The sequence below is a fragment of the Solanum dulcamara genome, chromosome 6 (assembly GCF_947179165.1).
Source record: "Solanum dulcamara chromosome 6, daSolDulc1.2, whole genome shotgun sequence".
Taxonomy (NCBI): Eukaryota; Viridiplantae; Streptophyta; class Magnoliopsida; order Solanales; family Solanaceae; genus Solanum; species Solanum dulcamara.
This window is the reverse complement of record NC_077242.1, coordinates 74,638,716-74,657,093: the sequence shown is the minus strand read 5'-3', so window position 1 is coordinate 74,657,093 and position 18,378 is coordinate 74,638,716. Positions and strand designations below refer to the sequence as shown.

The following is an 18,378-nucleotide window of genomic DNA, read 5'->3' as shown; positions in this document are numbered from 1 at the left end:
GTGAAGTTGACTCAAAACTCAATGATATGCGAGGATTTAGTCCAAAGATGGACTCGGATGGTGTCACATGCACCAAAATAAAATCATATAAGCTACTACTCATTTTAAATTGAACAAACAAATATAACATAATATTTTAAGACAATAAATTGAAGATTATCTTTCTATGTCAATTTGGAGAATGCAACTAGAAGTGCATATAAAGTAACATAGTGACTAACAACATGCATACATGTAGAAAATAATATATATATTCAAATAACTAAAGAACATGAAATCAACCTATACATTAAACTAACTCAAATTTTAAAGCAAGATTTACATCAATATAGTGACTAACAACATGCATACATGTAGAAAATAATAATAATATATATATATATATAGAGAGAGAGAAATATATTCAAATAACTAAAGAACATGAAATCAACCTATACATTAAACTAACTCAAATTTTAAAGCAAGATTTACATCAATATAGTGACTAACAACATGCATACATGTAGAAAATATATATATTTAAATAACTAAAGAACATGAAATTAACCTATATAGTAAACTAACTCAAATTTTAAAGCAAGATTTACATCAATTAAGGCATGAAAAAATGAAAATTCTAACTCAATGATAACTTAAGTATATATTTATTATTTAAATCATGATAAAGAAAAAATTAAAAATATGAGAATCTATATGGTCAAACAAAACTACTAAAAAAGTCATGAACGAAATTGAGATTTTTCTTTTTTTTTATAAGATGTCTCTACACTTTAAGCAAGACAAAAAAAAAAGTTTCATTTTTATCATTAATCTAATTGATTCTAACACATGCTAACTAAAAAAAATAATTACAAATCAACTACATAGAAGACATGAAATAATTATTAATTAAGTAAATAAAATCGAGAAAAGATTCTTACCTATTTTCGGGCAGCGCTTGAGACGACGAATTTGAGGGCGATGAACTCCTTTAACCTATCAAGAAATGAGAGAAAGAACTAAAAAAAAATGAAAAATACAAGACTAAACTTTTTTTTTTTATGATTTTCTTTTTCGTAGTATTATGTTCTTGCTTTCTTTTTTTTTTCTTTTTCTTCTTGTATATTGATGAATATTGATGATTGTAGATTAATTCTCCCTTTTGTTCTTCTTCCTTTCTCTCCTTTTTTTTTGTGTGTGCTCTTCATTTTTTTTTGTGTGTGTGTGTTCTTGGTGAAAAAATGGTGTCTCCCTCTTTTTTGTTCATCTTTTTTTTTTCTTATGAAGAAGATGAAGAAGTCTTTTAAAAAGAATGGGGTTGGTGAGAGTAATAATGAAGTTTTGAATAATGATGGTTTTGGTGGGGTGAAAAAGGAAAAAGAAAAAAAGGAAAAGGAAAAAGATGAAGATAGGAGAATGATGATGTTTGGGATTTTAAGAAAAGATGATTTAGGTGGGATTGGGAGGTGGAAAAGGAAAAAGTAAAAGGGGTGGGGTTAGTATTGTATAAGTATAATATATGTATTGTATAATATTGTATAAGTATAATATATGTATAATATATGTATTGTAATAAGTTGGTGTTGGGCCAAAACTATTATAAGGATTGGGCTTTAGGTGAATAGGTGTTAGAATATTGTAGGTTGTTGTTGTTATTGGACTTGTAGAGAGTGGATGACAATATTGGATTAAGATGAATTTAGGCCCAAATTTTGAGTTTAAAAAAAATGATTTGAAATTTGGTTAAGAGTGGAGTAAAAAAAAATGGTTAGATTTATAAGAAAAAATTACTATATAAAAATTAATTTCGTTTGTGAAGGGTCAAAATTGGGTGTCAACAGTATAAAAGTGTCAACACAACTAAATTATATTCTCAACTAATAGTTAGGTATCAATTATATAGATCTTTTTCACCTTATCTTTTATCAAGTGTACATGAATCTTCGAAAATTGTAGGATCTTCAAGGCAACTTTCTTTAAAATAAATTTTAGATATTTAACGTCTTAAAAAAAGAAGCTCCAAAAATGAGAGTTATTTGGGGCGGTGAAAGATCTTAACAATTCAAATCAATGAGATAAATAAGATTCCTTCATTTTTAATCAAAAATCTCGACATCAAAACCCTTATGAGAATAAAAAAATTAGAAAAAATTGCTTCCCTTTAAGTGAGTCTTATATAATACAAATCCAATTTAATTAGGACCCCAAAATAGATACCAAGCATCAGACGAAAAACAAACTTTAAGCTAAGAATTGTGAAATGTTACCAAATTTGCCCCCTATCCTTCTTCATGTATATAACAAACTAAAGTGATATAAAAAGCCTTAAAATGATTCACAATCATCCAAAAAATACCAAAAACTTTATGTAACAGCTTTTTCAGTATAGACATCATAAAAAGTTAGCCAAGAAAAAGACACGAGTGATGAATAAATAAATAAATCATCATCATCATCCTCATCCTCATCAAAGAACCTAAGAAAAAAAAATATCCATGGCTTCTTCTTACATTTTCTTGATTCTATTGTTCATAATTTCTGTTGGAGCTAAGTCAATTTATCTTCCAGGTACTTACCAATCTTCACTACTTGTAAAGAAACATGATGAAAAGACAAAAATACCCTTTAAAACTCATTATTTCCCTCAAATTCTTGATCATTTCACTTTTCTACCAAAGAGTTCTAAAGTATTTTATCAAAAGTACCTCATAAATGATCAATATTGGGATAAAGAAGGAGGAGGGCCCATCTTTGTATACACTGGCAATGAAGGGAATATTGATTGGTTTGCTGTAAACACCGGATTCATGATTGATATTGCTCCCAAGTTCAATGCTCTCCTAGTCTTTATTGAAGTATGTGAAAATTAATCTTGAAAATACTTTCATTATTTTATTTCTTTACTATGAGAAATATTTTAATTTTATGCTCAATTACTTTTTAGGGGGTTATTCATACTCTTATTATTAGCAAATGGTCTCATTATTTACCTTTTTCGTTTAATGGAGTTTATCTAACGTGGTTGAATAGATTTTATGAGTCAAAATATTTTGAAAAAGATCCAAAATATTCATTTACTTTTTATTATGATTTAAAATTATCTTTTATGTTACCAAAATTCTCCAACCAGGAGCAGAGCTAAAGGAGCGGAAAGAAGGTTCATCTGAATTTTCTCTGTTAAAAATCAATTTGCATATATAAGTTTTTTTTTTATGTTTAGAACTCTTTTAAGGGTAGATATGAAACTTTTTATTAGCAACAAGAGTATACATGGACCTAAAATATAGCAGAGGATAAAATTAAGATATTTTGTATCGTAAATGAGTATTTTTTACTATTTTTTTCTTAAATTTCTTTTCTTATTTATCTTTTTTAGTGGGAATGAAATTGATATTCTTTTTTTTAATATTGGAATATTTTAGCATAGGTTTTATGGAGATTCAATGCCATTTGGAAATAAATCTTACAAGTCAGCAAAGACTTTGGGATACTTGAATTCACAACAAGCACTGGCTGATTATGCTGTTCTCATAAGGAGCTTGAAGCAAAATCTTTCTTCTGATTCATCACCTGTTGTGGTTTTTGGTGGCTCTTATGGAGGAAGTAAGTAGTTAAAATTGAAGAAAAAAAAGAAGTAACTGATCGTTTGGTTCACGGACTAAGTTATCTAGATTTATAATCTTGAACTTATAATTTTTAGATTGATTCAATTGGATGAGATAAGGTGAAATATACAAGATTAAGTTTGAAATTAAAATTATTTCAAAATAAATTTATTTATCTCAAACTTAATATATCATGAAATATCTCACATAACACCTTATCTTATTTATATGGACCAAACTACTTAAAAGTGATATAGAAAAGTAATAGTTATAAGTGAGAAAGTTTCAGCTTTTAGCTTATCTTTTGCCTTGGTATATTATGAATGGAAATGACATGACATGTTACATGAAGGGACCTATTGAGTGTCCAATCCATATGAATCAATAGACATTAACATTACAAAAAAAATAATGTAAATTATTCATGGAAATGTCCAAGGTGGTCCTTTTTACGACGACATTTTGATAAAAACGTTACTATGATAAAAAATGTTAGTCAGAAATTCACGTCTTTTTTATAGTAAGAACTTACCTTCTATGGCTGCTAAACAACTTTTCTTCCATTTAATTACTGCATTTGCTTTTTTTATACAAGAAGTATATGAAAAAAAAGAAGAGAATACAAGAATATATTATTTTCCCTTGACATAATATTGTAGATGGAGATGATATGACATTATATGAAATGGACCTACTTGATAAACTTGAATGTCCAATCCATGTTAATTACAATAGGATTTGTCAATTTATCAAGTACATAGTCCAACAATTCATATATAGATTCCTCTACTAGTATAATTCCCTCTTTATGTGATAATATTACTATTCTATTTTTTAAATATTATTTTAATATTTTAAATCGTTAAATATCATAGCGTAAGTACTTTTTATATAACTTTATGTTTAAATTTACATAAAAAAATTAGTCAGTTTAACACTTGTACTCTAATTGTGTCACATAAAGTAAAGTAAAAAGGAGGGAGTATTTGTTTGTCTATCCTCTTTTGACTTTTTGTTTTTGGTTAATTCAGTGCTGGCTGCTTGGTTTAGACTAAAGTATCCACATATAGCCATTGGTGCAGTGGCATCTTCAGCACCAATCTTGCAGTTTGACAAAATCACACCATGGTCAAGCTTCTATGATGCAGTTTCCCAAGATTTCAAGGTTTGTGATACAAAACCTCCCCACATTTTTAATTATTTTTTTATTTTTTATAATCGTGTTGTTTGGATTAACTTCATTTTACGGGGTATATCTTCTACAACATAGATATCTTTTTATGTATATGTTATAGATAATGAACTCCTCAGTGATAATTCTGTCAATGCCACTGGCTCAAATTCATGCATCATATGGCACTTTTGATTTGTTTTATATATATTGACAGTAAGAGGCGACAAACGCAATAACAGATAATTTGCCTTATTTTTTTAGTTTAAGAGTTTCACTTATTATTAACGATTACTAATAATTTTCTTTATTATTTTTTCCTCACATAAAATAGGATGCAAGCTTGAATTGTTATAAAGTGATAAAGGAGAGTTGGGCAGAGTTGGATGTATTATCAACACATGAAGATGGATTGATTGAAGTTAGTAAACTTTTCAGAACTTGCAAGTAAGTCTCTTTTAATACAACAATAAAATAAAAAGATGAATTTTGATTCCACTAATAATAATTACACCTCAGTCTAATATAAATTAGAGTCGGCTATATGAATTCTCATCTCGTCATTTAAGCTCATATATATCATTAACATGATAGATTTATAAGAATTCATCATGAATTGACAAGTTTTACGCTGATTGTTTGCCTACCGCAACCCCCCTTCCTTATCTGAGCTTGAGATGGACTGTGTAAGTAAGCTCACACCCAGGGAATTCAAAGATGATATGGTTTTAATATATATAAAAAGATGACTTCTGATTACAACAACAACTACACTTCAATCTCAATTATAATAAGTTGGAATCAACTATATGAATCCTCATTTCGTCATTTAAGCTCATATCATATCATCAACATAATAATAATAAAGTTTATGAGGATTTATCATGAATTGACAAGTTTTACGCTTATTGCCAGTCTACAACAACTCTTCGCTTTTATTCAGGCTTGAGACCGACAATGTAAACAAGCTCACACAGACGAAATTAAAAGATGATATGATTTAATATATATATGATTTTCAGGGGCTTGCATTCAGTTTATTCAGCTAAAGATTGGCTATGGGAAGCTTTTGTATACACAGCTATGGTGAATTATCCTATTGAGGCTAACTTTATGATGCCATTGCCAGCATATCCAGTAGAAGAGGTACACATAATAGTAGATTAATTATTATTTTTATCAATTACAAACGGTTTACTTGTAATAACATGCTTATCATAGAGATTTATCTGTAAAGATCGACTTTGTAATTAAGTACCATGAATAAAATGAAAGTCACTCGTGTTCAAGGGGGGTTAATTGAAAATTACGTTTAAATAGACAATTTTTTATGCACATATATTTAATGTTGAATTTTCTAGATTTTTTCCGTGCATTTACTTCTTTATGAATTATGACATGTTCTTCTTTTGTTGGATTTTGGATTATATATGCTGATAATATAAAGATTGTTCACCTAATTAGTGTAGCTTAACATATTATTAATACAACATAATAGATTAGTTATTATTTTTATCCGTTTACCAATTACGAATGACATGCTTATCATAGAGATTTACATGTAAGGATCGACTTTGTAAGTGCTCTAATTGTGTAGAAGTCACTTTTGTCCAAGGGGTGTCAATTGAAAATTATTGGGTAGATAGGCAATTTTATTATGCTTATATATATATTGAATGTTAAATTCTCTTTGACTTTTTTGTCTATTTACTTTTTTATTTTGACTTTTCAAGTGAAATTTCTTGTTTCGTTATTGTAACTTTTTTTTTTGGTTGGAATTAAGATGTGCAAGATAATTGATGGATTGCCAAAAGGAGCTTCAAAGCTTAGTAGGGCATTTTCTGCAGCAAGTTTATATTACAATTATACACAAACAGAAAAATGTTTCAATTTAGAAGGTGGTACTGATGCTCATGGCCTTCATGGTTGGGACTGGCAGGTACATAAAACTTTAAATGATACACATTTTATTTATCCTTCTTACGTGTTAGTGGCAGATTCAGAATTTAAACGACTGCTAATCCATGAACTTATTGTTGGATTTTTCACTACTACTTATAATTATGATAATAGCTGAAAGAGTAGGCGTGACTTTGTAGATTTAAGGTGATTTGTGTATCTACCCTAATGATACTATTATTTTGTACCATTATGAAAGAAAGAATTCCGTCACTCAGTTGAAAGAGACATGTTAGCATCTTCAGGATAACCCGAGCACTGAAAGAGAAGTAGGGTTCATGAAATTTTATAGCACCCCAATTTTTGCCTTTCATCCTTAACGGACCTTCAAATTAAGGGTAATTTTAAATCATAATCAAAGGTTTGAGGGTAAATTTGGATATTGTTTCTCATAAAATTTGGACATATGCAATTCATCTATTTAAAAGTTTTTGTTAAAGGCAAAGGAAATACTAGATAATTCGTTAACGATAAGGGTATGAATGGACAAGTATAACGGAGGACAAAATTGAATATTTTAAATAGTACAGAGGCAAATTTGAATCTTTTCCCGACTTATTTCAGTTATGATTTGATTTAAAAAGTGTTTCTCAAAATCTTTGTCCAATATTTAAGATCTACTAGTTGTTTGTTTATTTATTTTTGTGATTTGTGATTCAGGCATGTACAGAAATGGTTATGCCAATGACTTGTTCAAATGAAAGTATGTTTCCTCCATCTTCCTTTAGCTATAAGGAATTCACTCAGGATTGCAAGAAGAATTATGGAGTAAAGCCTAGACCACATTGGATCACTACTGAGTTTGGTGGCTACGTGAGTTTTCATTCTTTTTCCATCTGCTATTTAATATTCGTATTAGGGTGCGATTAAATTTAAATTCGCATCAGAGTATTCTACACCGAAAGATAAAGTGCTACATAACATAGGCAATTTCGTATTCAGGCTCGAACCCCATTCTCTATTTAAGGATGTAAGACTCTTTATTACTCCCACTTTCTTTCATATTCTTTAAGTTGTAAGTCATTTACAAATGTTCTTCACAATCATCAAAAATCGTGGAAAGTAATAAATACTACTACATCCATATATATATATATATATATATATATATATATATAAAGTTCTCTGATTCGAACCCTTAAAATGAAGTAGCTTTTGATTTGGAACGATTTATCATAAGTAGGACCTTTCTGCTCGAGTCTGGATTAATCGTGTTCCAAAGTAAATATTGAATGTCAGATAAAAATAATCTTAATTACATACTTTTGATTTCAAGATAATAAGAATCTAAAATATGTCTATAATTTCAGAGAATTGAGCAAGTCCTCAAGAGATTTGGAAGCAACATGATATTCTCTAATGGAATGCAAGATCCATGGAGCAGAGGAGGGTAAGTTAATGAGAGTATTATAACTTTTTATACTGACAATATAAAGAATTTTAACATTATCAATTAACTTAAAGATAATTATTGATTATCGTCCATCAAAAGTAAAATTAGTAACCTGAAAAATAAAATATATTATCCACTATAACTGATATACGCTTTTGATTTGAAGAGTATACTTATGCGAGAAATTTTAAAATATATTCATGAAAGAAGATCACATTCATTATGAATTTGCGAATTTATAAATTTTGAATTCGCCTCTGTTAAGTAATACTCGAAATGTTTTTTTTTTAATTTTAAATTTCCATTCTTCTTTCTATGACAGTGTACTGAACAATATATCAGCTAGCATTGTGGCTCTGGTAACTCAAAAAGGTACCATATGGTTTTGTATATCATCATTTTAATTGAATTAAATGCATTTTTGAAAGAGAAAAAAAAATCAGTTTTGATTAGAGATATCGATTTATTTAATTAGTACTAATTTCATGTTTAATTTTTTGTAATTAATTAGGTGCACACCATGTTGATTTTCGATCTGAGACAAAGAGTGACCCAGACTGGTTAATCATGCAAAGGAAGCAAGAAGTGGCTATTATTGAAAAGTGGTTAGAAGAGTACTACAGAGATATCAAATAAAATTAAATATGAGATGAATATATAGTGTCACTTTGTTTGAGGCACATCATGTAACTTTGGACATTATTGTGGAAGAAAATAAAAAGGTGTCATGAAAAAAATAATAATATTAATTTGACTTAATTTCTATAAGTTAAAACTTGAAAAAAGGTATTTACGCTATTAAATCAGTTATATAATTATATATAATTAGTGAAATTAATTACCTGAAAAAAAATAAAATCGGCCAACATGTTACAACATGCAAAATTGAGCTAAAGTATAAAATAATAAATATGATTAGCTTGTATAAGTGAAATCCAATTTAAATAGATAAGGAATTTGTTGGAAGTAAGGATTACGATCCACGAATACTTTGAAGAAAGCTACCACATGTATTTTTCTACAATAGGTCTTACATCGTCTTATGCTTGCCTGAGTATAATTTTTTTTCTTGGTTTAATTTGATTACAACTCAATAGCATATTTTGTATCAATTTCCTTTCTACTCCACTTAACAGAAAATGTCTTTGAATGATAATAATTAATGAATCGAGTGTTAAATTAATATTACACATATTTTAGAATTATGCGCAAATATTATCATCGCTAATTAATTAGTCATCACCACACAACCTTCATCTCTAATCGTCAGGGCAAAACTACCTCGAGCCATATTACCAACTTCCTCAACGATATATTATTAATATTACCCATTGATATTTAACGACTAATATCATTAATCCACCATAACTATTATTATTATCTCTAAACTTTTAAAATATACTTCATCTAATAAAATAATTTCTTTACAATATTATATAAATTAAGAGTATTATTTCTTTGACTCGCCTATAAATTACTTAGAGGCTAGACAAAAAAAGGAGAAACTAATTAACCAACTTGAACATATCTATAATTCGCTTTAACATGTCTTGAATGAGGAAATTAAGATGAGATATAAGTAAATTAAATATGCTTGATTATAATAAATCTTTTATATGTTCAAATAGAATAACTTGCTATGCTATAATATGTTAGTATTAATTTTAAATTATTAACGAGCATTAATTATAATTATTTTAAAAAATGATCCAATTATAAAAATATTTTGTAACGGGTGTTAAACACTCATTAAAAGAAAACATTACCCCGCAAAACGAGGAAATGAGTGAAGAGCAAAAAACCCAGAAAGGAAACTACAGAGAAGCAAACCAAAGGGACTATGCAGTCTAGTGGCATAGCCACCCGCGATAAGTCAAATATTTTTTCGTCGAAAAATTATATTATATATATTAAATTTTAAATATTTTAAACTAAATTTCTTACTTCACCGCTTTACTATCAGTTATGTTGAGATAATTGAAATTTCTTTATCTTTAATATGAAGTCTTTGATTCAAGATTTGTGAATATTAAAAATCATATTGAAAATGCCATCGTTAAAAATGGATCATGTAATACTCAAATTCAAATTTAATCATATAATGCTCAAATACGAATATCAAATATGGAGAATCAAAAAAAAAAGCAAAGGAACTATAATTGTGTTGGAAATGATTGATATCCATTATCATTAATACGAGATTTCAGATTTAAGTCTAATAGAGAAAAAATATGTTGAGAGTGTGTTTCTAAAAAATAAATTTTACAATACGTGAATTCAAATTTAATCAGACTTAAATATGAATATAAAAATAGGAAATAAAAATAAAAGCAAAAAGCAAAAGAACTACGAATTGTGCTGGAATAGTTGCGATTTCTTAATGCAAAGTCTCGAATTTAAATTTTGAGAATAGAAAACAATCTTATTAGTGGAAGTGTAGCCCCAAAAAATAATAGACACCCGCAAATTCAGATTTAATCGGTTCAAAATATAATTAAGAGCCCGTTTGGATGAGCTTTAAGTTGGTCAAAATCAACTTAAAGCCCCTTTTTAGCTTTTGGACGTGTTTACCTAATGCTGACTTTAAGCCATAAAGTTCTTAAAGTCAGTCAATAATGAAAAGTTAGTATTCCTAACCTTTTTTTTTCCAAGTGCTTAAAGTCATTTTCTTTGACCATGGAAATTACTTTTATATCCCTTATATTTTAACTAAATTCCCAAACTATCCTTTTTATTCTTTTAATCCTAAAATTCATATCATTTTACTCATTTAAGCACTTTTATCCAAACACTCAACTGTTTATTTATAAAAATAACTTTCAGCATTTCAAAGTCCTAAAAGTACTTCATACATAAAAATTACTTTGTTTAAGTCCATCCAAACGGACTTAAAAAAAAAAAAAAAAAGCAAAGGAACTTGACGGTGGACTTTCAACAATCTTGTTAATCCAAGTGTCATCTTGAACAACAACCGACAACTCCCCCCAAAAAAACACAAAAAAAAAACAGTGGGAATTTACTGTTAGACACCTTCAAGAAAGTAGATCGAAAGTAGCAGTACAAAGTAAATTAATCAACATCCATTTTCAGCTCAACATCTTTATCAATATGAAAAAATCCAATTAACCCCATTATAGTAGATCCATTTTGCCTTGTAGATCTCACTCCCAATTTGCTCTCAAAGCAAAGAAAGATGGCAAGGCAATCTGGGAATTGTTTAAGATGTTGTTTAGTAATTTTTGCTGTAGTTTCTGCTCTTTGTGTATCTGGGCCTGCTATTTATTGGAAGTTCAAGAAACTAAAAGTAAAAGCTGCACAATCTTGTATGCCTTGTAAATGTGATTGTTCTCCTCCTCTTTCCTTGCTTGAAGTTGCTCCTGGTATGTGAGTTTTAGATCCAAGATCCTATTTTTATGCTTTACTTTTCCTAAAGATCTTGTTTTTATAGTTTTTTTTCTTGGTTTTTGGTTTTGTGGTTTCTTTATTTGATTTATTCTTTTGAATGGTGTTAGTTTTATTGTTAGTTTCATCCTATTTTTATGCTTTACTTTACCTAAAGATCCTGTTTTTATAGTTTTGTTTCTTGGTTTTTGTTGTTGGGGTTTCTTTATTTGATTTATTCTTTTGAATGGTGTTAGTTTCATCCTATTTTTATGCTCTACTTATCAAAAAGATCATGTTTTTAAGGTTTGTTGTCTGGTTTTCTTTGATGGGGTTTCTTTATTTGATTCATTCTTTTGAATGATGTTAGCTTTACTGTAAGTTTTGAGGGTCAAGTTTGAGGATCTTCTTGTCTTTGGTGATTTGGGTTCCTGAGCTGCAGAGACGGAGTTAGGATTTTGAGTTTATTATGAGTTTTGGATTTTAGAAACATAGCGACGACAACAAAAACATACCTAGTGTAATCCCATAGGTGAAGTCTGGTGTAATCCGACAAGTGGGGTATGAGGAGTTTTGAGTGTATGCAGACCTTATCCGCACCGGAGGTGGAGAGGTGGTTTTCCATAGACCTCAGCTCAAGAAAAAAGAATTAAGAGGAGTAAAGAAGTCATGTCAAAATACTATAGAGATTCTAGAAACATAGCAGATCCTGATGAATTACTTGTACATATTTAGTGGACTTTTAAGCATAAATATTGAATTTGAGCCAAAACTATCAGGAAACTTCATGGAAGCTCCGTCCCCTGCTGAGCTGTCATATGGACATCAATAATTTTCTTTGGGTATATTCTCATGTTGAGCTTTGGATTGTGTGTTTGTAATGTTTGATTGGCTGTAGATTTTCTGTTACATGTGAAGAGTTTATTGAGTAACATCTTAATTATCATGTCGACTGTTATCTTTTGCTTCAAACGAACTGCTCTAGTGCTCTTTGATTGCCAAGTTTCGACCTATTTTTATGATTTGCTTATCAAAAATCCTATTAGTTTTAATGCAAGTTTTGAGGGTTAAGTTGAGTATCTTGTCTTTGGTGATTTGGGTTCCTGAGTTGACATATGGCCATCAGTACTTTTTTTTTTGGTATTTTCTCGGGTTGAGGTTGGATTGTGGGTTGTAGAGTTTAGATTGACTGTAGATTTTCAATTACATGTGAAGAATTTACTAAGTAACCTCTTAGTTATCTTGTGATCTTCTGCTGCTGCAAAAAAAAACTGCTCTTTTGATTGCCAAGTTTCAACCAATTGGTTCTTGCAAAGATAAGATTTCAGTGAAAAGATGATTGTAGCAATGTTGTTGGATTTGATTTTCCTAAAGACCCTTCTGGTCCATCTCTTTTGCAGCATTGTGTTCGAAGACGTGACTTTTGTTTATGTGGAAGCAAGTAAATAAAAAGGATTAGGAAGTGAATGAATCTTTAATCCTGTTTGCAATATTGAATTTGGTCAATCTAATTCTTCCCACTAGGTGAGGAAAAAAAATACTAAGTGATTCTTCCCATCTGTTCTAGCTTTGATGGATAGAGTTACCTGGTACCCGTTGTTGGTGGGAGGTGGCAAGTATCCCATGGAATTAGTCGAGGTGCGCGAAAGCTGGTGCGGACACCACGGTCATCATTTTTTTTTATTTTATAAAAAAACGATCTAATCCTTTAAGCTAGACTTGGAGGGTGATCAAAGTTGAAGGTGCATGATGTGGTCTTTTTCTGATTTTGCATTTGGGTTAAAACCCAGAAAAGCAAAGCAGAGTAAATGAATTCTCTCATTGACGAACTATATCCCCTCGTACCTCATCAAAAACTTGTTCCCCTCGCTTAAAGTGGGGATGAAGGTCTTGTCTCTAAAATTTAGACATTATTTAGATAAAATAAATGGCAAATCTTATGATTATTTATCGAGCTTGGTAATGATTGAGGTTGGATTAGTAGAAGTTCAAGAAAAGCTTTGATTGGCATGCACTGAAACCATGAAGGAAAATAAGGGAGCTGTGGTTAGGTACTGTCATAAAGAGCTTTCTGCTACAATTTTTCCTTCCTGGTTTTGGAGTGTGTTGATCAAGCTTCGCCTTACGGTTCTACCTTTCTGTCCCCGTAATTAAGCAAACAATGGAAGATGAGCTTAGTAAAGATGTGATTTTTTGCTTATGTGGTAACAACATTCAAAAGTCTAAGGAAGCAAATGTTTCTTTAAAGGGATAATTACGTCGCATGGCCATTCGGCAAAAGTAATTACTAAAAAAATGGTCATTCGCTGTATAGGCATGTATAGTCGGTTTATATTTCATGTATAGTCAAGGTATATTCTATTTTTGAGTGTATCATAATGTATATGCAGTGTATAACTCATGCATAAGTAATGTAAATAAAACATGGCTGTATTTGTTGTAAACTAATTAGTTTATTGTATATATTTGAAATTGTCCCTGAAAATCCTGCCTACCATATATTTAGTCAATGTAATCCTTAAGTTAATTTTGGAAACTGGTTCTTCGTAAAAAAAAAAAAAAGAAGACTAGTCCTGGAGGCTGGTAAAAATTTGAGGGCGCGTGAAAGGATGTATTCTGCTTTTGCATTTGGGTTAAACCCACCAAAGCAAAACAGATGGATGAATGCTTTCATTAACTATCTTGTTCCTCACGCACCTTATCAGAAACTTTTTGCCTAGCAAAAAGAGGGGATGAAGGTCTTGCTTCTAAAAAAAATAAAGACATTATTTACATAAAATAAATGGCTAATCTTATGATTATTGTTCGATCTTAGTAAAGATTGAGGTTTAGTAGAAGCCTAAGAGAAGCTTTGATTGACAGTCTCCGATACCATGTAGGAAAATAAATAGCTCTGTTGGATACTGTCACAAAGCACTATGTTACACATTTTTCCTTCATGGTTTTGGAGTTTGTCGATCAAGCCTCATCTCAAGTTTCTACTTTTCTGCCCCCATAATTAAACTAACTGTGAAGAAAATGAGAGAAATCCTTCTGTCCCGTTGAACTTAACAGTTCCTTCTAAGTTTAGTGTAACCCTGAGTTTCTTAAAAGACAAATTATAGAGTATTTGGATGAATTGGGTCCAAATGAAGAGAAATGGGCATAAAAGTTCTTTTTTTTTTAAATGAAGTAAAAGGTAATATATTGATATAACTCGGTACCAGTTTGGTACTGATCTGGTACAAAATGCCGAACGGGTATGAAGGATCTCTGTAGACGATACCTACTAGTTTTGGGTTGAGGCCTATAGTTATTGCTATCATAGAGTTTCAAGAATCTGACTTTACTGAAAACTAAGGGCTGAAGGATGTAGAACTTCAATTACATGCTACATTTATTGGACGTTCATTAATTATTCCATATGTTCTTTTCCGATGTCTCTAAAAGCATGATGTGAAGTTTTCATCCTACATTATACTTTTGAAAAAGTACCATGCAGAGTCTCCGTGCTGGGTCAACTTTTCGATTCTTCTTGAGAAACGGAGGTAATTCTGAAGAAGTACCAAGCACCAAATCTCCTCATTGGCTCTTTTTTACTAATAAATGATACTAACAAACTTTACATATAACATGTAATGAGGACATAATGATTTATAGTAAAGTGACATTAGTAAGGGAAATTTCCTTTTTGCAAGGGACATCTTATCAATTTTGTATGATGGATAAGATTCTCTATTCGGATCTTCCCGCATCAAGATTGTCAATTCATATTCTTGTATAGTGCAAGTGCCGTCTTTTATGCTTTTGAGACTTGGGCATATATCACGCTCCGAAGCTTATGATCCTAATGACCATTAGCTGCTTATACTTTGTTGAAAGGTTATTGTTTCTAGAGTTTATGTAATATGCACCGTCAATGTAAATAATTTTTACACTATCAGGTCATCTTTTCCTGTTGTAGCAGGTAACATATCTTATTTTCGAGATTTCAAATCTCACATTTTAAGGAAGTTTACCTGTAGATAACCTTTGAATGACCTGATGGTGTAAAAATTATTTATATTGACGGGGTATAAAACTTAAAACTCTTGTTTCTATAGCTGCTTGAGCTTTTAAACTGAACTCTATGGCATAGCTGCTTGATTTCTGGTTTTGAATGTCCACGTTTTTTTATATTTCAACTCTTTGTGATAGTTTCTATATATAAAATAATGTATAAGGTGCAGTTGATGGAATTTCAATGCCAATTAAGCTAACATTGTCCTACTTTTGGTTTCCGCATGTGCAGGCTTGGCGAATCTTACAATTACAGGTGAGCTTTCTTTTCAAACTCCTCTTCACTATTTACCCTTTCTTCTTTTCTTTAACAAAGAATGTTATGTCACGTTTTCGTTAGTGAACTTGGAAGTTTTTCTTCCCTTAATACAATTATTTCTAAGGTTATGCATACTGAAAGCCCTTCTGAGGAATACCAAAAAAATTATAGTCCTTCAGAATAAGGCTAACTAGATAACAGTGGCAAACATCCCTAAATTGATTTTCAACTTGACGATGGATAATACTTAAATCTCCTGAACGAGCGAATCGAATTTGAGCTTTTCCTTTAAGTAAGTTCCGACTCGGAGATTCGATTCGTTAGATCTTAAACCAAGCTACTTTATTAAGTGAGCACTGTCTGACTATTAGCCTTTTATAGTGCGCCGCCTAAATACTCTTTCTGCAACTTGTCCTATAGCATATTTTGGACTCTCAGATGCGGTTATGAACAATGATAGAGTGTATAGTGCTTAAACCAGAAAGCCTCAGTTCAGAGATATTAGTTGTGCATAAAATTATTTTAAGCTGAAATCATGACATCTACATCGTAATGTTTCCTATTGGCAACAGACTGCGGAAAAGATGATCCAGATCTTAAGGAGGAGATGGAGAAACAGTTCGTGGATTTACTATCGGAAGAGCTAAAACTACAGGAGGCTGTCGACAAGGAGCACGTCCATCATATGAACATCACCTTTGTGGAGGCGAGAAGGTTAGCTACCGAATACCAAAAGGAGGCTGAGAAATGCATTGCTACAACAGAAACATGTGAAGTCGGGAGAGAAAGAGCTGTCGTGTTGTATGCCAAGGAAATGAAGTTGACTTCCCTTTGGGAACGCAGAGCGCGCCAAGCTGGTTGGAAAGACTAAATACAAAAATGAAGTTTACATCACATTAGCTCAAATTTTGTTGTCCACTGTTGTAGCTCCTGTTAGTTGTATTCTCTCTATGAGCACAAGATTGCTCATGTTTTCTAATATATGTATTTTACTCACTCTCATGTGTACCTTGTCATGATCATATGAAATATAAACTTTCGCATTATAGTTCTATGATGTTCACCCATTCATTGATGTCCTTATTGACCTTTTTAGTACCTATTCTCGAGTTTGAGTCATGACAATTGAGAATTTTTTCATTAGGGGAAATGTCCCCACCTTAGTAGGCCTTCTAGGCGTGATTCCGAATTAGTTGAATTAGTGAGTGTTGAATATACATTTTGTCTATTTTACTTTCAATGTAAAAAAAAAAAACAATATGATGTAAAAAACATTTTGCGTTCACATAGGATTTGGGAGAGTATTAGTGGTTGTGCTAAGACTCTCCTTCCATGTACTTTGAGAAAATTGTCTTACTTTTATTAATTATTTAATTTGATCATAACGCGATGAACTCATTATAATTTCAGAGGTTAATAATGCTCGCAATAGATCATTAATGAAAATACAAATTATACGAAAATTCAGTCGAAAAAAGTATGAAATTTAGCATTAAACTGACTAATTTAGACATATTTACTAATGAAATTTTGGGGAAGACTCTTGATCTAACATTAGGATAAATCATCTACCTAATTAATATGTGATTAACCATATTCATTAGTTAATCCCACCTGGCCAATATGAACAGACAATGAGCAAATGTTATTGTTACATAAATTGGGTTGGACCAAATGAATAACCTACTTACCTGGATGGGGTTAATAGACAATCAATAAGGCTCGTGCCCTAGGCTAGTAATCTTTATTGTGTTGGAGCTAGTACCACACAAAAAGAAAAAAGGATGGACAATGATAAAATTAGGAAAAATTACATATATACACCACTTTATTTACCATATATTGAAATATTTTCTATCATTTCAAAATATTTTAAAAATTCTTTTTTTACACCCAAAATTTATTTTTCGGATACATAATTGCTACTCTTTTTATCCAAATTAATGTATCCGGATACCACATGATGTATCCGGATGGACTATTTTTTTGAATTAATGTATCCGAATTAATTTTTCGGATACATAATTGCTACTCTCTTTATCCAAATTAATGTATCCGGATACCATGGTATCCGGATGGACTATTTTCTGAATTAATATATCCGGATAATTGCTACTCTCTTTTCCTTTTTTGAGCTCAATTGATTTGTTACTTAATGTATCCGAATTAATGTATCTGGATACCACAAGACATATCCGGATACATAATTCCTTTTTTAGCTCAATTGATTTGTTAATTAAGGTATCTGAATGTATCAGAATTTATGTATCCGGGTGACTGTTATGTATCCGGATGAGACAAATTTTAAGGAATTTTTGTAAATTGGTAAAGGGTAGGGATAAAATGCAATTTGCTCCTTACACCGTGTGATTTATGTAAGTTATACATAAAATTAATTCAAGATTCAAGGAGTCATTAAAAAGAAACCCTGAAAAAGTTTTTCACGAAATCAGCGAAGAAGGAAGGGATATCAATTTTATTGATATCATCCCTGAAGAAAAGGAAATCTGCAGATCTATTAAGGGAAAATCAGACCCTTAATTTATGTAGGAAATCATTCAAGAGAAGATGGAGATTCCTTACCTATAGTAGA

At 30.6% G+C, this 18,378-nt stretch overlaps 2 protein-coding genes across 2 annotated transcripts; both read left to right on the top strand.

The window, feature by feature from the left end:
• Nucleotides 1-2,321: 2,321 nt before the first annotated feature.
• LOC129891513 (uncharacterized) lies at nt 2,322-8,864 on the top strand. The gene is made up of 10 exons (XM_055966901.1): nt 2,322-2,834; nt 3,402-3,582; nt 4,616-4,749; nt 5,090-5,202; nt 5,778-5,901; nt 6,539-6,694; nt 7,375-7,527; nt 8,025-8,104; nt 8,430-8,479; nt 8,619-8,864. Exons 1-10 carry the CDS (start codon nt 2,475-2,477, stop codon nt 8,741-8,743), a joined length of 1,476 nt encoding a protein of 491 aa, XP_055822876.1. The 5' UTR covers nt 2,322-2,474; the 3' UTR covers nt 8,744-8,864.
• Nucleotides 8,865-11,054: 2,190 nt separating this feature from the next.
• Nucleotides 11,055-16,839, top strand: LOC129891512 (uncharacterized). The gene is made up of 3 exons (XM_055966900.1): nt 11,055-11,487; nt 15,759-15,782; nt 16,358-16,839. The coding sequence occupies exons 1-3, from the start codon at nt 11,301-11,303 to the stop codon at nt 16,654-16,656; spliced, it is 510 nt and encodes a 169-aa protein (XP_055822875.1). The 5' UTR covers nt 11,055-11,300; the 3' UTR covers nt 16,657-16,839.
• Nucleotides 16,840-18,378: the final 1,539 nt, after the last annotated feature.